Source organism: Rattus norvegicus, chromosome 10 (genome assembly GCF_036323735.1).
Source record: "Rattus norvegicus strain BN/NHsdMcwi chromosome 10, GRCr8, whole genome shotgun sequence".
Lineage (NCBI taxonomy): Eukaryota > Metazoa > Chordata > Mammalia > Rodentia > Muridae > Rattus > Rattus norvegicus.
In genome coordinates, this window is record NC_086028.1 from 68262908 (window position 1) to 68288846 (window position 25939).

The window sequence follows — 25939 nt, forward strand, 5'->3', positions numbered from 1 at the left end:
CTTAAATCTTGGCTGTCATGCTGAGTGTTCTTAACTGTGGTCTCTGGGTTTCAGAGGAACAAGCATCTCTACACAGCACAGGCTGGCCCCAGAGGAGGTGCTCTGCACGGAGAAATCATACTTGTACTAAGTTTTCCAGTCTTCCATAAAGCCCAAGCCTGTAATTCCAGTACTACTTGCAGGGAGGAGGTAGGTAGGGGATCAAGAAGAGTGCAAGGCCTAAGCTATGTCTCACACACACACACACACACACACACACACACACACACACAGAGAGAGAGAGAGAGAGAGAGAGAGAGAGAGAGATATCTTGGTTGTCCTGGAACTCACTCTGTAGACCAGGCTGGCCTCGAATTCAGAGATCAACTTGCCTCTGGGATTAAAGTGTTGTGATTAAAGGCATTTTTCTAAGAGCAAAGTAAATATGTTCCAAAACACCTAATGTATGCTGAGTTATGCATCTAATGTCTCACTGAGCAATTAATGTTACACAAATCCAAAGAAAGCAGGCTATACAGCTACTGGATAAGAGATCTGAGATCAAATTCCTTGAATAACTAACTTAGTATCCTACAGAAAGAGGGGCTGCCCGCACACTCCACTCGCCTGTAGTCACTGTGAGAGAAGACAGTGGAAAGTACCTGAAGAGGCCTGCAGGAAAGAAGTTCTTCATTAAAGCCTCTCACTCCCTCTAAAGATTTAAACAAACAAACCCCAAGCCAACCTTTGGACACTTGAGCGCTCTGTCAAAAGAACAGAAGACCATTCCTGAGCACACAGAAGTTTAACGTACGCATCTAGATCGTCTGCTTTTCCTATTGGTTGGTTGTGCTTTGGCATGTTTCTAAAGATACAGCCTTTAATACCCAAGATGCATCTCTGCTACTACTGCTACACATCTTTGTCCTGGGAGGTAAGACAGGAGGTCAGAGAGGGTCTCTCTCACAGCTTCATTCTCAGTCTTAGTGCTGTATGATACACATCAAAGTATTCGCTCTCACTAAGGATAACAAAACCTTTCAAAAACAGTCAGCGTTTTATGTTCCGCAATCATGATTCTAAAATGACCAGCAAATTAAGAGACTTAACTCCAGGTCACAGCAGCAGTGCCTTTAAGGGGCAACCAGAGCCACTAACTTGAAGACACTTCTTCCAAGTAAGTGTCCACTCAGCTCTGATCACTGAAAAAAGAAAACCAGTAGCAGACTGTCCTGAAAATAACAGAACAGTGTTAATGCTGGAGGTTATTCTAACAGCGGGGGAAACCAGAAGGGGAGCAGAGGGGAGGAAGGAGAACAGGGCCATCACTCCTGTTCCTTCCCTGAGGCACCCAAACTCTTGGTCATAAAGCTGCGGTGGGAACTGCAAAGAATGCAAAGAAACATACACACACACAAAGAAAATGCAACAGCAAAGAAACTAGTAATCAGAGAGCACACCTCTCTAGTGTATGGTCGGAGCTTTGCCTGTCCCATTCAACACAGCCCCCACGGGCTGGATGAAGCATAGGACACAAGAGGGTCTTGGGACGTAAAGGATTAAAACGACACTGACTAATGAGAGCAGCAGAGAGACCACACTTCCACTAGCACCGAGTGAGCTCTGTTCCTCAAGTGGGAGCCATTGTGAACAACTGAAAAACATACATAACAATCACAAGTTATAAATGTTCTTGGAAACTCCCTGGTTTCAACTAGTCTATGACAAATGTCTGCAGAGGGATCTCAGCATCTGCTCCGAAGTTCAAGGAAAAGTAATTCCTACCAATGGAGCTGTGCCAAAATATCACCCCCGGGGTCTGACCAATTAAATGGCTGCTTCTTAGTGTGGCGTTTAGGCGAGATGACAGATTGAACACTGCAGCATAAACCCACACATTCATTTCAGCCCCAGCGCTCTGCCCCAAAGGGGGAGTCGATCAGAAAAGGAAGCAGTTTGGAGAGAAGTCTTCTAACGAGGCTGAACACAGAATAAACGGACCCGCAGTTTAATTACTGCAGAATCGTCTTCCATCAAAACTGATGACACAGCTCGTCAGGACTAAAGAGACTCCTCTCCCTCTAGTCCTCCTGTGCAGGAAACAGGACTCATCAGATAAACTTTTCAGGACTTTTCTGCCTCAAGAAACTGCTTTCACAAAATACTATCATGATGGCAGACTACAGGTGAGCCAGGATTCAAATAAAGAAGCCACAGGCTGGCAGAGAGGGCTCCTGGTGCCCCAGCAACAGCCAATACACTAATTCTCATTAGGATCAAATAATGCAATTTGCTTTTCTTTGAAGGTAGTCTGCACAAAAGTTACTGGGAGAGCTAAAATATGCATGTCGGTCTGCCCAGAGCTTAACGTGGAGCACACCCCCAGGGAAAGATGGGCTGTAAAGATGGGTTTTTAGACCTTGTATTACATTAAGGTTTAATTTTGTTACATTTGGGATGGGCATGTGCCAGGGTGCGTGTGCAATCAGAAGTTAACTCCCAGAGGCAGTTCTCTCCGAGCACATGGATCCTGGGGTTCAACCGCAGGTCACCAGGCTTGCCGGCCAGCACTTTACCCACCAAGACTTCTTATTGGCCCTCTACTTTCTTTCCATGGCAGCCTCTCTTGTTATTTCTGTAGCTGTGCCTTTGTGGGATAGATCCTCCTGTCTCAGCTTCCCATCTCACTGTAGAAATATGCTGGGGCAGGGAGGACAGGCTTTTTAAACATAGGTTGCAAGGACCTGAACCATTTGCTGGCCTAAGCAATTTTTTTTTGTTTTTGTTTGTTTGTTTGTTTTTAAAGGTTTTTACTTCTGTTTTCCAGCTGGAAACTATGTTTCTGAGGCTAATCTTGAACTCCCGGACTCAAGCAACCCTCCCACCTCACCAGATACACACCTGGCTTTTGAAGGTTTTTAGAAGACAAAGATCCCGTCTTTGTTTTGGGTTGTTGTTGTTACCTCCATTAGACAAGCCAAAACCTTTAATCCAGTTCAATCTAGTTCTTACCAAAAGGCTCAATGATCTTAGTGGCCTTTTCCACTGGCTCTAAATGAGTGTGGGAACCCCTTGAAGATCTTCCCGGAGCTGCCCACATGGTTGTCCTCCCGCAGGCTAGGCTGTGACATTACTTCCCCTTTCTATTCCATTGCGGTAAGTTTCCGCTGGTCTTCCTCTCTGTGCTTCTCTACCAGGTCGGGGTAGAATGAGCATTCTCATCGGCTGGCCTGGGGGTGGGGGTGGGGGTGGGGGTGTGACAGCAGCACCATACCGCAGCTGGATGCAAGTCAGTGATAAAGGAGAAATTCGGACCAAGCACTTTCTTCCTCCCAAACTTTTAGCTTGCTCTGATGTTTTATCAAATCTAAAAATTATGCTGACTTTCTGCAGAAATTTCTGCTCCTGCCAGAAGTGGCATGCCCAGAAACCAGCCCAAAAAGCAAAAGAAAAATTCTAGTCTGCTAGTACCACAAAAAATAAACCAACACCAACAACCACCCTCCCTCCTCTGTGATTATACCATATTCTCCCCTACCAAAGAACGCCTGTGCTTAAACTGGCCCTCACATATTACTTTGTCACTATCCCACGACAAGATACAAAACAGTTCCTATTCACATCCTTGATAACATCGACCCTGGTGCTAATTTCAGGAAGTACTGTCCTCTCTGATTTGCAAAGCCAGCCCAGCACCGACCCAACACTCACCTCCCACCCCTAGACTTCTTTGGCTGGGATACTGAATGCAAGAAAAAAGAATGTAATCAAGACTTTTACCTAGGAAGCACAGGTGCTCTGGGCATGCTCAGTTCAATATACTGAACCAAGCGTACTCTGTGCACAAAGAAGGGCACGGGTAGTTCAGTGACCTAGGCTGTCACCGATACCTAAGTATTCCCAGACAATTCTACGCTGAAACAAAAGGAAATGATGGTTTCAGGGGTGTTCATGGGACTTGCTCGAGGAGGTGCCTGCCTTAGTAGCCCACAATCCCAGTGAATTAGGACAAGGACAATAAAAATGTATTTCTTAGACAATGATAATCTAAAAGAAAACCTTTATCTGCTCCTAATTATAGCCCAGGACAGCAGAATGGACCAGTTTTGAAATAACCCAAGCAGTTTTAATAATCCACAAAGATTCCAAGGTGACTCCCTGCAGGTGGCTATCCCACAGCCAATCTGGTCCCCTAATGAAGGCAATGAAGCAATTTCACAGCAGGAAGCAATGAAAAAGGGAGTAGGGCTTAGGAAAAAGGGGCTGTCGAGATTGTTTACCAGCTGAGTGACCCCAAGGCAAATTACTTATTTAATAGCTTCTCCAGAGACTGGGGGGTGGGGGGGGGGCAGATGAGGGACCAGCATTAGATCCAACCTCCAGTATGCAAGGAAACTCTTAATTCAAACATGAAAAACCTTCTCAAAGACTCACAGTACTTTGTAAACTACCTTGGTCAAAACACACTGAGAAGGTGCTAGGAATCCTGGAGCCTCACAAAAGGAACCTGTTACTCAAAGGTCTGGTGAATTCTATGCTAAAATTCCCTATTGTTATTTTAAAAAAGAGCTAGCACAGACTGAATCTCACACCTACCAAAAGTAGCAGGCCAGCAGCAGTCCGCTCAGTGCCCTTTCGGTTTATAAACTGCAACATTGTAGAACTCAGGGAAAACACCATGCCTGTGACTCCAAAGAATGACCTGGGTCTCAGAAGAAAAGCTGCTATGTACAGAGAGAGGCAACAGCTGTTTTGTGGTTGAACATGAAATGTCCCCATAGGCTCTAGTGTCCCCAGATGATGGCTGTTTTGGAAGGCTGTGAAACTTAAAGAAGATGGAGCCTCACAAGGGGAAGTCAGCGCTCTGGGCTTGCCTTGAAGTCATAGCCAGGCCCTACTGGTCTTACTCTTTGCTTCCTTATTACTGCAGATGCAATCGACTAGGTACGTTCCTTGAACCAAGCACTTCCTGTCAAGGCAGACAGCGTATCCACAAACTGTAAGCCAAAAGACAAGAAGAAAACCAAAAGTTTTTCTCCCCTAAACTGCTGTGTGTCAGGCACGGGTCACAGCACTGGAAAAGAAACTCCTGTGTATTGAATGGCTACTGTATTACCTCCCTCTCACACAGGGACAACATTTCGATATTAAAAGTCTTGGCCTCCAAGATATTCCTCCCTCCGCCTCCTGGATGCTGAAATAATTACAGGTGTGCACCACCACATCTGGTTGAAGTCTTGACTTTTTACCCGCAGCAAGTTTCAAACTGCAGACACCCAGGCTGCAGTGAAGACAAGCACATTCTGCTTGAACCCAACTTCCTGTCCAAGGTTGTCTGACAGCTCTCCAGCTCAGAATTAGACCTTGGACAAACAGGTGACTTTTCATAGTTTCTGACAACTGGCTCACTGGACGGGAAAATCTATTACTATTTAAAGTTGAAGATCTGCCTGGCAAGCACTCATAACAGTCACGGACCTCTAAGACATTTTCTGGATTTCCCATGCCTTGTGCTACCATCTGCCCTGCAATGGAGCAATAAAAATGTACCAAATGGTGCTGAAATTAGGAAAGGAAGTCCAAAACAAAACGTGGAGTATGAAGGCTGGGAAAAAAAAAAAAAAAAGAGCCGCAGAAGTTGGAAATGTTTTATAATTAAACCTTGGCCCCCCACTCAAATGCAGACGATTTCTGACAGCTGGTCCCCAAAGAACAGTTCTCCAGAAAAGTGTCTGAGAATATTCAAAGGGTCCTGTGGTACACACTGCCCTGAACCAAACCTGCCACCACCCCAGCAGCTCCTGTTGAGCACTGCAGCGGCCTCATCCATGTGACAGGCCTGACGCCCTCACGCAGGTCTGGCCTATGGCCTAACTCCATGGCTTTCCAAGTGCTGGAAGTTCCCCAGGCGACATTCAGTGTCAGGAGTAAACACTGGGCACAATAGCTTGGCTTTTATGGACAAAGCCATTTATGTTTCTTACAGGTCTGTCTCCTCATCTGGAAAATAGGAAGGCGGGACTCCACTAATTGCTAATGTCTCCTTCAGCTGTAGAAAAGCCCTCAGGGATTCAAAATTAGCAGTTGGTGGAAGGCCTGTGGCTTCCTGAATGGTTTCTTTGGTTAAAAAGAAAAAAAAACCTCTAACATCCCATATCCCATAGTGGGACTACTACACGCCTCGATCTAGTACCCAAACACCTAGAACCTCCTCTTCCCTTTCAACTCCGGTCAGAAAATTTCCTGCTTGAAAGCAAACCACTGATGAACCTAAAGGACTGTTCTCCATATACGGTCTTTCTATTAGGTTTTTAATGTGATCACACTTGGCTCCCATGCTAATTATATGACTCGTGGATGGGTTGGGATATGGCGGAGGTGAGTAGCAGGCAGGACACCCACACAGTGACTGTTAATGGGAGAAAAGAATCAGGCAAAATCTGGGTGAGAAAAGGGAACGAAGACAAGATGTGAGTCAGTGCAAGAGGAGATCACGGCAAGCATCTCGGAAAGGAAAGGGACAAATGTCAGTCAAAGCTCCACCTATTCATGTGACTGGCACTGAAGGCCTACTGTGCAGGGAACAGAACTGGACACCAGGGGATAAATCCGCTCAGTGGGATAAAGGCGAGGCCACAGCTCCTAAAAGAAAAGGCAGATAATGCACGGTGACATAAAGGTGCCACAAATGAAGCTCTGCTGTTAGACTCAGGGGACAATGTGAACTCCCAGTGACAGGCCAGACAAAGGAGGCTTCGCAGGAAGGATGACACTAAAGTCTTAAGCAGAGCAGAAACAAAGGTGCCCAAGGAAGAGATCAAAGATGTGCAAGTACAAGTACCGGGGTTTGATAGGAGACGGGGGAAGGCAGGAAGAGAAGGGTGGTCTTACCAATAATCCTAGCAATCCTGAGGGAAGGGATAGACTGGATAGCTGGATTGGAGCCAGACCGAGAATTCAGAAACCAGCCTTAGGATTTAAATGCCATTCATGGAAGGAGAAGAGGAAGCTGACAAGGTAGGAACCAGAAGAAACTAAAACCCTGGCCCATAAAATTAAAATAAAATCTGTATCCACGGTGTGTAAACTCCCTCCAAAGAGACAGATAATCTCCCAAAACAAAAGCAAGGAGAGGACAAGGAGTCTTGGGTGGGGGCCTGATATGAAGATATTAAAGAAGGAATGTGAAGCTCTTGGGCCAGGAGGCTGAAACAGTGAGCAGCACAGCCAAGACAAGATCAAGGAGGTGAGGAGGAGGGTGAGTGAGGCTGTCCCGGCTTCCAGTTGTCAAGGTGACAGTCAGTGCTGCATCCGAGCTCTCCAAGTCATTCACATCCACCACTAGTGTCCTCACTGGCCTTAACCAGATTCAAAAGGAAAACCTCAGGAAATTCTACCAGGGCAAGAGCCTCTGGACCCAAGAAGACTAATACCGTGAGCCTCTGCTCACCAAGCATGGAAAGGTGAAGACAAGAAACAGCAGAGGAGGGAGCAGCTGCACCTGTTGTGCAAGTTTGCAGGCAAGACCTGAGGTGGCCACAGCAACAGAGCACAAGACTGGCTGAGAAAACAAAAGCAAGGAATTTGACTACATCAAAGAAAGAGCAGGTCAAGAGAGAAACTTGTAAAGAGCTAGGGAAAAAATGTTCTAGGTGCACACACTGTTACACCCTGCCCGGCTGCCTCCTGCCCTCGAGGTGCAGAGCAAACACTGCTGGGCAGATCCCTTCTTTGCCACTGGGATAGCTAATCATCGTTGTTAATTTGGTTTTGGAATCACTGGGCGAACACAGCTGTGGGCGTGTCTGCCAGCATATTCTGGAGAGTGAAGACCAACCTCACAATCCCACGAGCGGGAGTCGGGGGTGGCAGACTAACTAAACCAGGGGGTCAGAGAGCACCAGCAGGCCCCGTTGACTGCTCCCTGGTCTCCGAAGACCCTAGGTGCTCACCACAAGCTCCAGCCACCATGAACTCTGCCATACTGTTCCCCACCGGGTCACAGACTGACTGTACCCTCTTAAAACATGAGTCAAAAGAAACCTTTCCTCCTTTCTACTGCTCTGCCTAAGGTATTCTGTCACAGAAGCCACAAAAGCAATTCATATAGCCATGCTCTATTCTCTAGAGTAGTCACAGCAAATGCTTAAATCAGCTTCAAACCTTCAGTGGTCTCCACAAAGGCCCTGAGGGACTGTGGGTCACCTGCCTTCCCACCTACTTCATACCTGCCCCTCATTCACCTCACTCTAAACTTTTATCACTCTAGTTTCAATTTCTCAGAAAAAAAAAAAAAGTATTTCCCCAAGCCAACACACTTGTGCTCTCTTTCCTGGCTAGAATATTCTTCCCAGCACAGTTCAGGAGGAAGCTTGGTATAGGTCATGAGTTCACCTTCCCTATAACATAGTTGTCTGCCACATAGCAGGGGCTCACTGTACCCGCTGAAAGGATACACCCCATGGTTTTCTTTCTGGCATCTGTCTCACCCCTGTTTCAGGACTACACTTCTGAAAGCCTGCTACATATCCATCGCTCAAACGTGGCATAAGTACATTAGAAACCAAACCTTTTCAACATTTCTAAACCAGTTCCTCCACCTCCTGAACGCAATATGATCTACACTGTAGACTTCACGACAATGAGTTTCTCATTCATTTGCTCCACCTGTCCAAAATCCTAATCACCTTTGAAACTGAATTCAAGTAACACTTCATTCATGAATGCATTCAATCAACCACTTACTCGTTCAACAAAAAACCCAGAGCCTCTTGCGAGGGAAAAGCACTGTGTTAAATATAGGAAAAGGGAGAAGACCGTCAGTCAAATTATCTCACAAATATTTAGAGACTGAAACACTGAGGCACTTGACACTAGGAGAAAGGGAGAACTGAGTTAAGCCTCAAGAAACAAGCTCTGATGATGAGCGGACTGAATGAGATGTAGCTTACAGGGGAAGCCTGGATGAAGGTGGGTGGGGCAGACGGGTCGGCCAGGTGCAGGAAGCAGAACAGGTGTGGCCCGTCATAGGGTACTGAACGTGCTGCCTTACATTAAACTCATCTGGACCTGTCCCCCACCCCCATACTCATGCTGCTGGTAGTTACCTGAGCGGACACAGTGTCTCTTACAAACCAACATCACCCCCCCAGGAGACGCTGAGTCACACGTCTGGTACCTAGGAGTCCAAGCTTGTAAATTCCCCCAGGTGAGTTGGATGTGCTGCCAAATGGTAAGCCATATGCCTGTCTATCCATTCAGTGACATGAATGTCTGATCATTCACTCATGAAAAATCACTAAGGTCAGTATGGTATACTGTCTCAGAAGGAGCAGCAATGAGCCTAACCAAGGTTAGTACATGTCCTTTTTTTTTTTTTTTAAATATTTTATTTATTTACTTTATGTATGTAAGTACACTGTAGCTGTCTTCAGACACACCAGAAGAGGGTATCAGATCCCATTACAGATGGTCGTGAGCCACCATGTGGTTGCTGGGATTTGAACTCAGGACCTCTGGAAGAGCAGTCAGTGCTCTTAACCGCTGAGCCATCTCTCCAGTCCAGTACATGTCCTTTTGCAGGGTGACTTCAACACTATCCTCCAAGGAGTCAGGCTCACACACTAGCCTGCTGGCTCTGGGCTATATCTGGCCAAAACAATGGGGGGTAAAAGTGATCAGTTAGAGGATTCTGACCCTGCAGCTTCTGTTGTGGCCCAGGAGCTTGACCAAGAGAGAGGCAGGACAACAAGAAGTCTCAACCAACAACCAGCAACAAGACCCAAATGTGTGAATAAAGTCACGTGACCCGTGCTAGCAAACATGGAGCAATGGTCTGTTCCAGCCCCTCTTGGAGCACCATGAGCCCTCAGGGCATAAGCAACTGCACGGCTGCCATCTCAGGCCACCAAAAGCTTTGGGGTAACTTATTCTATGTTAATCCATTTAAGTGGGACAGCACAAAATTCAGAACTCTCAATAGCGGTCATTCAAGTGTTTCCTAATTTTGATGATCTAATTCATCTTCCACTTATTCATTGAAATAACTCCCTCCTTTAACTTATGGCCATTTTTACTCCTAAATCTCTGAAGTTCATTAGGAACAATTAATCAAACTCCCCCCTGGCAGGTACTTGTACCTGAAGATGGGGGTCAAGCTATCCCTTAAGCTTTTGCTTCTCTAGGCTAACGACTTTAGCTAATTGGACATATTTTTCAATTTTTTTTTCCAAGACAGGGTTTCTTTGTCCTGTCCTGACTGTCCTTCCTGAAACTCCATCTGTAGACTAGGCTGGCCTTGAGCTCAGAGATCCACCTGCCTCTGCCTCCCAACTTCTGGAATCAAAATGACTGCCAGGTTACTTTTCAAAGCTTTATTCATCTCTCAAGTATGATGGGACCAAAACTGAATGTCATTTGTAGCTAACAAGACATTGCTTCCAAGCCTCAATCGGTTTTTCTATAATTTCAGTCCCAAGTATAAGAGTACCCCAAAAAATATGCTCTGCAAACGTCCATATGACCTTCTCTGTTCCTCACACAGTTCATTCCACTTCATGCTTCCTCTCTTCACCTGGCTCCCAGCACGGCAGAAAGCTTGGAAACACAGCAGAAAGCTGATGGACAGCAGCAGCTTAGTGGGAACTCGCTCTTGCCTAGATTAGCATAAACGAGGCACCCTGTCCCTATGGGGGAACAAGAATACACATGCACAGCCCAAGAAGTTGAAGCAGGGAAGTCTCTCAGCATAATGGCTCTTGCCACAGGTCAGGAGACAGGATCCCTTGAGTCGCTCCTCTTACCTGATCTTTTACAAGTGGCCTTGTAAAAGAATGACCCTTAGCTCTTGCCTTCTGAGCAAAGGTACCAATTATGTAGAACTGGACAGCGCTTATTTAATTACAAAGACACCAGCTAGTTGCTTAATGCATTAAAAGAACACTCCCACCCCTGAATCTTACATGAATAAATGCTTCTATATGAGAACTAGTTTTATAACCACTAGTTTAAAAAAGGGGGTGGGAGGGAATAAAGCCAATCCAACACAGGGTTATAGTGGGCATCAGATCATTTTGTAAAGCACTATAAAAATGTTATGCTACGGGGTAAGATGGCTCTGCTGCTCTTGCAGAAGACCTGGGCTTGGTTTCCTGCACCCGTCAGGTGGTTCACAACTGCCATTAACTCCAATTCCATGATCTGATGCTCTCTCCTGGCCTTTGAGGACACCAACCATGCATGTGATGCACACACGTACATGCAGGCAAACATACACATGAAATAAAAACACAAGGCAACGTGTGGGACCAAGATTTCAGCAAGCCCTTTAATCTCCAAATGAACTTAGAGTGATCATCTAGACTTCAAGTGAAACACACGAGCAGCCCATGAGTCTGAGTTCATCCAACAGGAACCCCAAGCATCTATCTGACGGGAGGATATGGCTCTTATAGCATTTCAAAGAACAATAAAGACATCTAGAATGGTGGGCTGACCTCTAGGGACCCATTTCAGCCACTGGACCGATGTAACAGGCTCCAGACTGAGGACCTGAAGTCAGTCAAGGAACGAAGAACTAGAGAATACGCACGTGAGCAAGAGCGTGAGCACGAGAAAGAGAGAGAGAGAGAGAGAGAGAGAGAGAGAGAGAGAGAGAGAGCGAGCGCACAAGAAAGGGGGAAGGGAGGAAGAGAGAAGAGGGGAGAGGAGAGAGAGGGGAAGGAGGGAAGGACTCACAGGGAGGGAGGGAGGGAGGGAAGGGAGACAGAGCTGTAGAAATCCAAATAAGGAAGAATAATGAAAGGAGAGCCGGTCAGAGACCTCATAGATTTACAAATCTTTAGGGGGATGAGATTTTGTCAGTCATGGAAGGGGCTGCTGTTAGGGAAAGGATTAATCCTTAAAGCAGTGGTTCTCAACCTTCCTAATGCGGTGACCCTTTAATACAGTCCCTCATGACCCCAACCATAAAATTATTTTCATTGATACTTCATAAGTGTAATTTTGCTACTGTAATGAATATAATGTAAATGTTTTCCAAAGCATTGCTCCATATCCCCAAAGGGGTAGCAACCCACACTTGAGAACCACTGCCCTAAAGGGTTATGCCATGTCCAGGGAATGGGACAAGGAACAATTCAGTGGCAGTAGCTAAGGGAGACAGAGACTAGGGTGGCTATCAGTAAACACAAGACAGGAGCAAGTCTGAGGCACTTGACAAACCCCAGTAAATAGCAATGGTTTAAGAAAACAGGGAACAAGAGGAGAAGATGGGAGTCTGTCGAAATTTACAGCTGAGTGGCAGAAGTCCAGCAGTTCTGAGCAGGACTCTCACCAGGCAAAATCGTCTATGATTGAAGAAGGCAGGCCCTGTCTGTAAGTATTCACAAACAAATCTCTAAGCCAGTAAGGTGCTTAAAGAAAACAAAACAGTAAAAAAAAAAGTCCTGGGGCTACAGAGACAGCTCAGCCACTAGAGGACCCTGGCTCAATTCCCAGCACCCTCAGTGACTTCTTGTAACTGCAGCCCCAGGGGATCTGATGCCCTCTTCAGGCCTTGGCAGACAAGGCACCTTGGTGTGCCCCATACACATAAAATAAACACCTATACACATAAAATAAAAATAAAGGGGGAAAATGTTCGATCTTCACCACCACCAGCCAGAGTCTCTCTATGTAGCCCTTGAACTCACTCTGTAGACCAGGCTGGCCTTGAACTCTGAGATCTTCCTCCCCTGCCTCCCAAGTGCTGGGATTAAAGGCGTCCACCACTGCCTGGCTATGGGAATTTTGTTTCATCTGTAGCTTAGCAGTGAAGAGTACTTCTAGAGGACCGTGGTTCAATTCCCAGCACCCACACAGTGACTCACTGTAACTGCAGCCCCAGGGGACCTGATGCCCTTTTACTCATGGAAAACAATGACTGAGGATGAAGAAAAGCCATAAGAACAGTACTCCAATATAGTCATCAGGACTTAGCAGCCACAGGTCTACCACATCTAGAGGATGTGACTATAAAAACAAATCAAAGGACGGCAGGTATAATTAACAGCGTTCGAGCAGACAGCAATATACACGGCACAGACAGTAGGTACACCAAATTCCTTTTATACAATCGACGGCATGCTCAAGTCACACGCCCAGATCCCCTTAGTAAGGACATTTGTCCCCTTATGGACCCCTTCGACGAATGGAAGAGCTGGCTTTAGACTCCCAAACTGAGATCCTTGATCCACATCTGAGGGCTAAGGGTTCTCCAGTTTCTAGCCCCAGCTTAGTCTGGCTTAAGAAAGCCAAGAACACATCTGGGGTTACCTGCTTGTGCCCGTCTCGTCTGAGATGATGGGTTCAGTTGTGTACAGTGACCTTACGAGGTTTTTTATAGCGGGAGTTGGGGGGAGGGGGGCTTGGCTATGTCTCTCACACAGTTTGTAAAGGTTTGTCCAATTGCCAATAATGCTCAAGTCTGAGAAATACTGCCAGGCTAGAAAGATATAATGAGGGCAGCTGAATTTATGAACATATTTGTGGGTCTTGGAGAGAAAGGGAGACAGCAAAGCCTTCATCTCGACATTTATGATAGTAAAAAAATAATAGGATATTGGGAGAGGGAAAAGGAAGACTGCTGGGGGAGCGGCTCAACAGTGTACCAGCCAGGCGGGAGAGAAGGTAGGGTGAAGGGGTTGGGGGCGGGTTGGTAAGTAGGGGCTCCCTGCCGAGGTTCAGGGAGGCATGAGCAAAAAACCACGTAGCACCATCACAGTTTGAACAAAATACACAAGATCCCTACATCCCCAGTGGATGGCTGCAGTCATGGCACACTCTCTGAAGGATCGATCCTCACCCAGTCTTGTAAAGTAGGCGGATGCTTTCAAGAAGTGACTTCTGGACGAAACCAGCTGGCCAGGTGTTTCCGAGGAACACGTGTACAGAGCCTGGAGTCAAAGAGAAGCACAGGGAGGAAGCAGTGTCCAGAGACGACACTGCCGGGCGCTTAGAGTTTAGAGGCAAGAACAGGAAAGAGCCCTGCAGGGACCTAAACAGAAGCAGGGATGAGAGGACAATGTTCTTCACAACAGGTCAGAGGAAGGATGGCGGGTACAAAGTCATGGTAGACAGCTCTGCCCACAGCTCAGCAGCCAGTCACTAGAAAGGGAAGCGAATGTACCTGCCTGCTTTTATTTCACCCTAACTTAGCTTGAGCAAACTGTATCTCGTAAGACACAAAACGAACAGAAAAAATAAATAAAAGTATGACTAAAGCTGCACGGCTTTCAAACAATCTTTGGTCTGGTCAGGTTTAACATACCCAAGTCCACTTAGAAAGGACATGTGTCCCCTTAAGGACTTCGAAGACCTGGCTTTAGAGTCCCAGACTGAGAAGCCTTGATTTACCTCTGAAGGCGCGATTCTCGAGTCTTTACCCCCAGCCTAGTCTGGCTTAAGGAAACCAAGAAAACCATCTGGGGTTACCTGCTTTTGCCTGTCTCAAAACACCGCCACAGCAGACAGCAGGCAGCCGGAAGAAGCGGCGGCCGAGGCTGCTGGAGCCATGTTCTGATGAGATCATCTCAGGGGCCAACAGCAGCTGCTTTCAGGGACAGTGAATGGTGCCGCCTGGGGACGGATCTTTGGTAAGCAACGTTGCAACAGAGCTCAGGCTTCACCCAGGGCAGTGCTGACTCACGCCAGCAAAACTCCTATTTCCCAAACGGCCTGGCTGAGCCAGCAGCAATCCAGTGCAGCCTAACAAAGAGACAGCCCACTGATGGTTTTCAATCAGAGGTAGATTCACTGGGGGCTGGGGGAGAGCCAGGTAAAACTCATTCCCCCACTGCTGGAGCCCCTACCTGGAAAGCTCTGGTGGCCAGTTTCTGAAATTTCATCTCAGGACAGCCTGAGGCTCCCAACGGCCGGCTGCGGCAGGTAGCAGGCTCCCAGCTCTGAAGATTTTCCCAGGAGGGTGATCGGCAAGTTGCTTTGCCTTTGTAAAGGGTAACACTAGGGTCAGCTGGCTGGGAGAAGCAGCCTAGTCGCTGGCGGCTGGGGGAATCCTACTGCTGAATTTTTATCAGTCCAGACCAGGCTCACTTCTCTTCACCACTCAGCCTCCCCTGACCTCTCTTATTTCCTTAGACAACTAGACTTCTCTCGTTAAAACAAAAGTAGCAGGATTCTTCTTCCCCAGTTGCCACACTCCCTGCTAAAGTGACATCATCTACTGTCATATCTTTGGGATGCCTAAGGAAGATAGGAGATTGACTTATCTTAACATTTATCCTTAAAAAGCAAAGTCCTTAAATGTGTGTCAATTCCTTATTAGCCTGTTTATTTAAAAATCAATTTGAGAATAACTGGCTCATCAAGAGCTATTTATTATTATTGAATTAGCCCTGACAGGCTAGAATTGGCACTGGTGCTACACACACACACACACACACACACACACACACACACAGATCACATCCTTGCAATCTGGGTGCTTTCATTCTGTGGTGGGTTTCTGTCTGTGCACCGTACTTGCACAAGATGCCTGAGGAGGCCAGAGAGGCTATTGGACCTTCCAGACTGGAGTTCATTAATGGATTTCTGTGGGCTGCCATGTAATGCAGGTGCTAGGAACTGAGTCTTCTGGAAAAGGAGTCAGAGCTCTCACTCACTGAGCCATGGCCCTAGCTTCTGGATGCTTTGAGAAGAAATTGAGGTTCACATGATATCCTTTGTTCTCTGGTGAAAACGAGCGCTCCCCTCAAGTCCAACAGTTACGCTCAGCAATGACATCCACAGCCCCCACACCTGGCTTCTTCCACCTTTCAAGGTAGATTACAGATGTCATGACTCTGGAAGGAGCTGCCGTCAATAAATGCTAGATTAAAATGCTTAGGCAAACCTGGCATGTGGTACATGACTTTAATCCCAGCCCTCTGAAAGCAGAGGCAGGTGGATTTCTGTGAATTCAAGGCTAGCCTGCTCTACGCAGTGAGTTCCAGGATAGCCAGGGCTACATAGTGAGACCCTGCCACCAAATAACAAAACCAACAAACAAGAAATACATCAGACAGAATCCGAGTTTAAAACTATGCTACTTTACTCCCTTCCAACAGACAAGCTCTGTTTGGTCCCATTTGCTCGAGTCTAAAGAACTACCACATTCCAGGAGGGCAGCCACTCTGAGGTATTATAAATGCTCACTGGTTTTCTTCCCAGTCGGTGTGGCCCATTCAAAAAACTGGAGGTATTTAAAGGCAAGTTTCCCCACAGCGTGTTCATTAGTTCTTCTAGAAGGATAAGGCCATCTGTGGAGCAGCCGACACCCATTATCTCACCAGCCACACTCCAGAAAATCCTTCTGTAGCTGAGGATAAGCCCCACACAGGCTAATATAAAACAACACTCCAGGGTCACACACGCCCAGCCTCTTTTTAGCAGTGTTGTTAAAAAACTATCATATTAGCTCCTCCTAGTCTGATAAAAATCTAGGCAGTGGGATGCGTGTTAGAAGTCACGTGAACCATGCCAAGACCAACTCAAAGTGTGGAACTCCTAATCTGCTAAGATACCATTCGGATATGGAGGGCCAGCATTCTCCTGAGATTCTGACAGCTTTAATCTGTTTCTCCAAAACATAGCCTCACTCTATCTACCCTAGTGCCTCCTTTTAGATTGGAAAAGAAAGAGCTCATAAAAGATGCTAAATGTGAACTAATGGCTTTGGGCACTGGAGGCTTTAGGAGATTGAGTGAAAATTATGAGGCTGTGGAAATAATAGTACAGTTCTGTCATTTAAGATCTTTCATTTTTAAAACTTAAGCAAACCATCTCCCAAAATTATTAATAGGTTTTTTTTAATATGGACAGTTGTAGCATATATGTACATATGAAAAAATAAATGAGCTGGATGTGGTGGTACATGTCTGTAATCCCAACATTCAGGAGGCTGAGAGACAGGTCATAATTTTGAGGCCAGCCTGGGTACACGGTAAGTTTTAGGCTAGCATGAGACCTCTCTCCCACACACACACTTCAAAGGGTCAGTGGGTAAAAGTGCTTGCTATGCAAGCAGAACAAGCTAAACCAAGCTCTAACCCTGGAGCCAGAGGTGTATGTCTGTATTCTCAGCATTCAAAGGGAAGAATGAGGGGAGCAGAGACAGGACAGTTAGCTAGCTTCTGGGCCAGTACAAACCATGACAGGCTGCCTCACAACTAGGGAGGTAGGTGAGAACTAACTCTCAAGAAGTTGCTGTTTCTGTGTCATCTCCTCTCTCCCGCCACATACTACAAATTAAAAAAATTTAAACTTACTGCCTTTAATCCCAGCTCTCAGGAGGCAGAGGCAGGCGGGTCTCTGTGAGTTTGAGGACAGTCTGGCCTAAAAGAGCTAGTTCCAGGATAGCCAGGACTACACACAGAAATCCTGTCTCAAATAACAACATGCATCTAGCTCACACATTGTTTTGAACTAAGCATATATAATGATATTTCTTTCCTGCAATAGAGCCTAACAAACAAGTATGAGAAAAGAAAATTAGAATATTCATTCCTCAAGACTCTTTAGGCTCCTAAGTCCACACAGAATGAGCAAGCACATGCAAAGGGGGCAACAGATTTAGGGAAGGAGCTGCAACAGGTACAGAATCAAGGAGAAAATCTAACTTTCTTTTGGTGACTCTTGAATGTAGCACAGACTGGCTTCAAACGAATGTTCTTCCTCTCTCTGCCTCCCAAATGCTAAGACTGTAGGCATGCCCACCACTTAGTACATTTCTTCTAGACAATAAAATTAATCTTACATTCATTCATATCTCTGAAAGTGAAGCAACAAACCCCAAATTTCCAAGAACCAGTGGCGTCCCGGACACTGCCAAATTCTGATCATTGGTGTGGAGGGCTCTTATTGGCTAAGCATACCTTTTTTTTTCAAAGTTTATTTTTAAACATGTATCCCTCCTGATACATGTGTGTAAATGCAGTGCCTGTGGAGGTCAGAAGGGGGCATCCGTTCTCCTTGAAGACAGCGCTATGGATGATGGGGGTGCTGGGACTCAAGCTCAGGTCTTCTACGAACGGGGCGGTGTCCCACCCACTTAGTCATCTCTTTGGCCACCTGCCTCTTCGAATAAACAGGATTGCCCGCTATTTTAAAAAACAGTATGGGTACCACATCATCTAATAAGTCACATAATTAACCAGGCAAGTGAAGTAAGCTGTAGGATACTAAAGAATCAACTGTAGTGTTGCTTAAGGACCCTGGAGAGTGCTTAGGGTACGATGCTTTCCATCCCAGTCCCTCAGCAGCTCTGAATGAACACAAGTGGAGGCACGCCCCAGAATCCTGTCACAGGTGCTTCAAACAGACCAGCCTGGCGATGGTGCCTGGACGTTACTGCTATTTACCTGAGCACACACAGAGTAAAATGAATTTTTTTCCCCCAAGGATCACGGAGTTGAACAGTAGTCACACGGGTCCTCGACATCAGTCCTCCTACCCACAAGAACCGCACGGAATACAGCTGAACCGCGACCTATTTTCTCGGTTGGTCTGGTATTTTTCTCAAGTCTCCAGAAGACAATTTTCTTAACTGCTGTCACCTGCGGTCTGGTTATACTGAGCCGCCCTCACACCTGGGACGCAGCACAAGGGACTTCATAGAATTCTTATTGCTGAGAAAATGCAAGTTCACCTGACTCCAGAGAACAGTCAAATGGAACAAAAGAGACCACCTCCTCATGGGGACAGGCTGAAAGCTGAGGCTTTTGACTTCCTGATGAGGCAGTTTTCCCAGAAATTCAAACCATGGACGCTATAGAGCTCATATGTCTTGAGAGTGCCCAAATGTCAACTTATCGACACCGTATCAGCCAGTGCAGCTCACTGTAACATTTGGAAGCACAAACCCGCTGTATAAAATGGCCTCTCCTGGGAAAGAGAGGCTGTCGCCATAGCAGAGATCATTCCATCTTGGGGCCAGGAGGACCAAGCAGCCCTTTAATCTTTAACGAGCCACTTTCCTGTTCAGACATAGGAACTGGCACAGCTGAGGCTCGACCAGCTTGGGTTCAACAGCACTTTCTGGCGAGCTACCTCAAGCAGAACGCGGGTGTGCCACCCCGCCCTGCTCCCCCGTTACAGCTCCCAGAATCTGTTCTATAATGTAATAGTGGGCATTTTATTATCCACTATGGTCTAATACTTCATAGCTCAGGAAAGGTATCCAATATCAAGAGGCTAGCAACCACCCACCTCAGGCACAGCAAAATGCTAAATTCCTGTAATAGAAAATGTAGCGAGCACGCTGCCAACAGAAGGAGTTGAAGCTGTCAAGACACAGTCTGAGGACCTGATGAGGGGCTCGGAGAAAGGTAGTCGGCAACGTGATCAAATTGCTGTCAGGGGCAGCTCATTTCAGAACCCGGCGATGGAAATCTTGGAGCCATTTCTGGGTGTAATTTTCTACACAGGGCTATTTCTTAGCCTTCCTTCCTGAGCTGCTCACATAGAAAAGGGGCAGAAAAGAAGCCCCTGTCCTCAAACTCCATCACCCAGACAACTCAAATGGCTGCATAATGAAGTGATTATTAGACTCCCATCCTATTACTTGTCTTGCCCCAGTAACCTTCCCTCTCAGAGCATGGTAACTCAGTGCTGGAGACCATCTGAATCCATAATTCCTTTCTATTCTAACCTTTGGATTCTTTGTCTCCCAAAATCGTGTGTGTGTGTGTGTGTGTGTGTGTGCTGTGCACACACAGAGACGCACATATGCACACACAGTCACACAAAACTCATTCTTTCTCCCTCTCCCCCTCTCTAACACTCTCACTCACAATGTCTCTGCCTCCTCAATACCACATCCTGCTTCGCTAAGTCAAACTTCCAAAGCTTTCACCCTGATTTCCACTACAGATCTAAAGAACCCAGATACCTTTGCTCACATCTCCAAGCCTAGGGGGGTCTTTGTCAACAAGTGCTTCATCTCTAAGGGCGAATTCCAGCCAAGTAGAAACAATTCCCTGCTCACCTACAGTTAACCATCAAACTGGCTTCTGTAGGCTATGGAAATAAAGGGATACGACCTCACAGCTTGAATGTCTCATCAAGGTAATCAAAGTAATGGAGGAGGGAAAGAAGACAGAAGGAATGATTTCAAAACAAAGACTGAACTGTACATTCTGGGAGCATTAAGAAAACACTCCATCTGACTAAGCAGCTGATGACAAGACAAACACTCTCTGAAACCAACTGTGCTCAGTCCCCACCTCCCCGGGGTTCAGCAAGAGGGCTCATCATCACCAGCGAGGCTTGCATTATTTATAATAAATGAGGGAACACAGCCTAACATCCAGATTCTATCGATTTACTGGCAAGTAAAGCTACAGCCCGCCCTATTTCAACCCGAGCCCATGGATCAAGGGATAAAGCTTACCTTCTTCAGGTCCTTAAAGGTAGGGGGAGGGGAGGTGGGGAGAGGCTGGTGAATGGGTGCTAAACTAGAGTTAGATAGCAGGACGAGGCGGGGTGACTGGACATGATGATAATACACTATGTCTTTCCAAAAAGCTGGAGAGCTTGATGATGGTTGAGAAGACAGGGATGATGGAAACGTTCCACACTGTACACATGATGAACAGCACAAGGCATGACATAAGCATGTACAATTTTATCACTGGGTGTTGGTTTAAAAGATAAATTTAAAACTGGAATTTTTCTGAAAAGGTACCTTTCCTATCCCTTTTACAACAGAACATGAGTTTCAAGAAGGTTGCTTATCCTCTAACCGAACAAGGAAAGTGATCACTGTGCTATAGTGGCCATCAGGGGGACACGCACACGGACATGAAGCTTCATGATGGGCACATTGCTACACATACAGAAGATGTTATTACAACAACAGAGAGATGTTATTACAAGTCTGCCAGTTTGTTCACTTTGGTGGAGGTGGAAGTTTACCTTCGTCTATGTGCATTATGTGCTGTTGCGCTATTTCTAAATAAACAGTTTAAACTACTTGACAAAGAAAACAATTTTTTTTTTTTTTGAGACAGTTCCTCTGTGTAGCTCTGGAGGACCTGGAACTCACTCTGTAGACCAGGCTGGCTATGAAAGCTAGCATTAAACCGCCACCATCACCTGGCCTTTTGAACGACTTTTATTTGTAGTCCCATTTTGAGGACCTGGTCACAGAGGCAGACTTATAAAGAAAGAAGTCAACAGAAACTCCTAGTCTGGACTGCATGCTCACAGGTAGGTAGTCTTGGTTCCAATTCAAGGCACACACAGCAGGGTTCCACAGTGAGTCTCCAGGCACGGAGGCAGAGTCACATGAAGGGCTAAAAACACACATCTCAAAACCTGTCTTTGTTGGCCAAATCAACTTACTGAGTAATCTGATGAACTTAAAAACCGAATCCGCCAGGACCAGGAATACAACACGGCAGGGGAGGTTGCCCAGGTTGTAGGAACAAACAGAAAGACCCACAAAACCAAAAGGTCAGAGGCCACCTGGGCAGTACAATAAGACCTTGTTTCAAAACAATAAAGAGAGAGAAATCTGACCGCACGTCACCTTAAGGCCCATCAATTGCATTCTGGCCATTTAACACGGCGAAATTAAAACTTGAATCCAGGGCCACTGAACCTGCGGACCAGAGTTTTGTCCCTGGAACCCACATGGCAGAAGGAGAGAAGCAATTCCAGCCAAGTTGTTTTCTGATCTCTACACATGCACCACAGAGAGCACATGCCTGCACACCAAACACACACACACACACACACACACACCAAATAAATGTAAAAAAAAAAAACCCTCAGTCTATACACGTACTTTGCACATGAATGTTCAAAACAGCTTTATCTGTAATTGCCCCAAAGTGTGAGCAACCAACATGCTCTAAACAGGTGAATGGCCGGCAAAGCTCAGCAAAGAGAGAAAGGTTACTACTGCATGCAACTTACATGGGTGCTGCCAGTGGAAGAGAAAAATGCCAGCCTCATAAATGTCACATACCGTTAAAACTCCATTTTCGCACCATTCCTAAAATGTCACAAATAAAGAGCTAGAGATTACTAGTTGCCAAGAATTAGAAGTGTTGGGGACAAGAGGATGTGTGAGACTCTAAAAAGGTACCAAAAGGAGATCGGAGTGGGGTGAGGGTATAGAACTTGCTGGTTTGACAGTGGTTAAACAAATAGAACCACTGGGGAAAGCTGGATGAAGGACACGTGCTATCTTAGCAAAATCACTATTGCTGTGATGAAACGCCATAATCAAGAGTTGGGGAGGGAAAGCTTTATTGGGCTCCCTATCACTGTTCATCGTCAAAGAAGTCAGGAAACTCAAGGGCAGGCCTTGGAGGGGTGCTACTCGCTGGCTTGCTTGGGATGGTGCTCAGCCTGGTTTCTTAGGGTAGCCGGGACCACCAGCCCAGGGATGTCATCACCTACCATGGACTGGTCCCTCCCCATCGATCACTAATTAAGAAAATGCCTTACAGCTCGATCTTATGGAGGTATTTTTCTCAACTATGTCCCCTCCTTTCAGGTAACTATAGCTTGTGTGTCAAGCTGACATAAGGCTAGCGAGCACACACGAAAACACTGCTTATTTTGCAGCTTTTAAAAATGATGTTGTGGTTGGGGCTGGGGATTTAGCTCAGTGGTAGAGCGCTTACCTAGGAAGCGCAAGGCCCTGGGTTCGGTCCCCAGCTCCGAAAAAAAAGAACCAAAAAAAAAAAAAAAAAAAAATGATGTTGTGGGCTGGAGAGATGGCGCAGTGGTTAAGAGCACTGACTGCTCTTCCAGAGGTCCTGAGTTCAATTCCCAGCAACCACATGGTGGCTCACAACCATCTGTAATGGGATCTGATGCTCTCTCTTCTGGTGTGGATGAAGACAGCTACAGTGTACTTACATATACATAAAATAAATTTTAAAAACAAAAAAAAATGATGTTGCATTTCTTTTATGCAGGCACCTGGTACTGCCTGTTTGCTTACAGAGGTCAGAGGACAACTTCAGAATTTGGTTCTCTCCTTTTACAACGTGGGTCCTGGAGATAGAACCTGGGTCATCTTTACCCACTGATGCTGTTTTTTGCAATGTTTTGTGAAACTGTAATTATCTCAAAATAAGAATGTGTTTCAGGCTTAGAGAGGGCTCTGTGGTCTTAAAAGCATACACTGCCCCTCCAGAGGGACTGGGCTAGATTCCCAGCACCACACAGCAGCTCACAACCAGATCCAGCATTCCAGGGAACCTGACGCTCTTCTGACTCCTGGGGTCTAGGAACACTACAAAGACACAAGCAAAACATTCATATAGACAGGATTAAATAAATAAATAAATATCCCTTTAAAAAACCCAAAAGTTTTTAAAAGAATAATCAGTGAAGGCTGGGTGTGTAATCCATGCCTTTAATCCCAGCACTCAGAAAAGGCTGAGGCAGGAGGATCTCTGTGAGCTGAGGCAGTTCCAGGACAGTAGGCTACATAGAGAAAAACCCTGTATCAAAAAACAAAACAAAAGCACAAGGCCCTGGGTTCGGTCCCCAGCTCCGAAAAAACAAAACAAAACAAAAACAGAAAACAGAAAAACAAAACAAAACAAAACAACAACAAAAAACCAAATAAATAGGGACTGGAGAGATGGCTCAGTGGCTAAGAGCACTGACTGCTCTTCCAGAGGTCCTGAGTTCAAATCCCAGCAACCACATGGTGGCTCCAACCATCTGTAATGTGATCAGATGCCCTCTTCTGGTGTGTCTGAAGACAGTTACAGTGTACTTATATATGATAAATAAATAAATATTTTTAAAAAAAACAAATAAATAAAGTACAACTACTGAACTGTCCAGCAACTATGAGGAACTAGGAATGGTAAAAAGTTTCTGTCTAACGTAGCTTATTTCAGACTATTTTGCAGGCAATGCTGTACAAGGTGGGGATTTAAAAAAAAAAAAAAAAAAAAAAAAAAAGGAGTTGAAGCAAGAAATGAGCACTGGCCCAAATGAAATATATCCAGACCTGACCCGTGCGCTGTCCCTCCCTAGTAGTTCCCTCTATGGCTAGGAACAATGGCAGAAGTACCCACAGAGCGTGAACTACCGATGCTGTTTTGGCTAAACAGGCAGAACGCTCACCCTGAAAACCACGTTAAGAACCAGAGCAGTCAGACAAGCCTGTAGACTATAGAGGGTGTGGTTAGCCGACAGGCTGCCTGGAGCGTAGGGCAGGGCAACCAGTTGCTGCAAACAGGTTTACTTATTCGGTAAGACTGACGGGCACACTACGGGAAGTTGACTGTGGGTAGTTGTGATTGTGGAGATAAAAGATAAAGCTGGCATTTCTCTGTCCTGTGACACCATCCCCTTGGGCCACAGTCTACTTTCTACGGGAACAGGGCTTCTCAGAAGGAGGGACCAGCATCGCTTCTCTCACTGACATCACTCCCAGTGCGAAGACTACGAGGCTCACATAGGAATTGTGAGGAAGGCTACTCATGAACAGGGAAAGGAGAATGGCCACAGAGCCCAACGATGCGATTTCCCCTAAACCAAAGTGTTAGATAGTGAGCCAGATAGGCTTTTAAGGGAGGCTGCTTTCTACACGTAACCTTTAGGATTAGGAATAAATGATAAGACAATTCCTCAGTACTAACAAAAGCAAGCTAGGAAGATAGGAGAAAATGCATCATTTTAAAGTAGCGTTCCACAGGAGGAGGCCCGTGTCTCAGAAAGAGTTTTAAGCCCACATTATATGAAACGGAATCTGTTTGTAAAGACCCATCTTAAAAGTGTGTGTTTTCCATGAGCATGGGGTGGGCAGCAATGGCAGCCCGGTGCTGGGGACTCAGCCACTCCATCCAGCTGGTTCCGTTTCAATGCTGGTGGCCTTGGGCCAGCTTTTTTTGTGTGTTTTCACATCTGTGGAACATGGGCAATACCAGCACCTGCCATCTTGCTGGTTGATGGGGGTGGGGGGTGGGCAGGGTTTGAATGAGTTAATGTGGTAAAATTCTTGGCACACTCTGAATGTTTCGGTTTTGTTCTGTTTGGTTTCTGTGGTGCAGGAAGGAGCACCAGTGCCTAGCATGTACTAGGGAAGTAGAACGATCTACCAATCTACCGCCAAATGCCCCTTCAGCCACAGTGTTGGTGCTTTTCATTCAAGGAAAAGACAGACAGCACAAAGGGACATGTTCCACATAGCAAGAGAAACACCAGTTTGGGTTTTTTTGGTTTTTGTTTGTTTGTTTTTTGATCAGTCTTACTCAAAGTTCTCTTGTATTTTTAGGGTGGAATAAGCCTTCTCTTAACACCTACTTTGGAATGCATACAATTTCATTCAGAAAAGGATCACTGTATGCAATGGGATGAGTAAAATCAATTGTGCTGAGCACACCCCACTGCCCAAGCTCCTGCGGCCAGCATATGATTCCAATAGGAAGGAGGCTGTTTGTAGAGACAGCCTTATTACATCTGTCACAAAGGGAATGTTCAAAGTCAAAGTTCCAGACTTCACAGGGCTGGCAGTGAGACTTTCAAAGCCATCTGTGCTCTTACTCATGGGCACCCCCCGCGTTTCCTAATGGAAGTTATCCTAGCCAAACCCCACTGTAGGATGGCTCACAGTCTGACAGCAGGCTAGCCTACCAACCAGTCATTAACAGGAAGAAAGGCCCAAACCAAGGTCAAGAGCAGTTCCTTAGTTGGCTGGGCATTGTCTGGTCAGGAGATGCTTTGAGAAAGTCGCCTGCTGTGAATTACCTAAGTTATGCCCCTTCTCTCTTTCTAGTTTCCTTATGTATCCAGAAAGAACCATAGACATTCTTAGATGCACAAACTCAATATGAGTGCACATTTTTAACCCCAACACTCAGGAGGCAGAGGCAGGCAGATCTGAGTTTGAGGCCAGCCTGGTCTACAGAGTGAGTTCCAGGACAGTCAGGGCTACACAGAGAAACCC

The 25939-nt window shown here is 46.1% G+C and overlaps 1 protein-coding gene across 11 annotated transcripts in view; it reads right to left on the minus strand.

Moving 5' to 3' along the window:
* The window catches only part of Rffl (ring finger and FYVE-like domain containing E3 ubiquitin protein ligase), a 62953-nt gene that overhangs the window by 24635 nt on the left and 12379 nt on the right, over nucleotides 1–25939 (minus strand). For 2 of the 11 annotated variants that reach the window (XM_063268498.1, XM_006246969.4), the window contains exon 1: nucleotides 14452–14793. The exons of 3 other annotated variants lie outside the window; for them this stretch is intronic. In XM_063268498.1, the coding sequence (XP_063124568.1) occupies nucleotides 14452–14548 (97 nt within the window). In that variant the 5' untranslated portion in view covers nucleotides 14549–14793. Of the gene's footprint in view, nucleotides 1–13822; nucleotides 14401–14451; nucleotides 14794–14828; nucleotides 21879–21933; nucleotides 23946–25939 lie in introns of those variants that run through there. 6 more of the 11 variants (XM_039085321.2, XM_063268500.1, XM_006246977.5 and 3 more) reach the window with 6 other exon arrangements.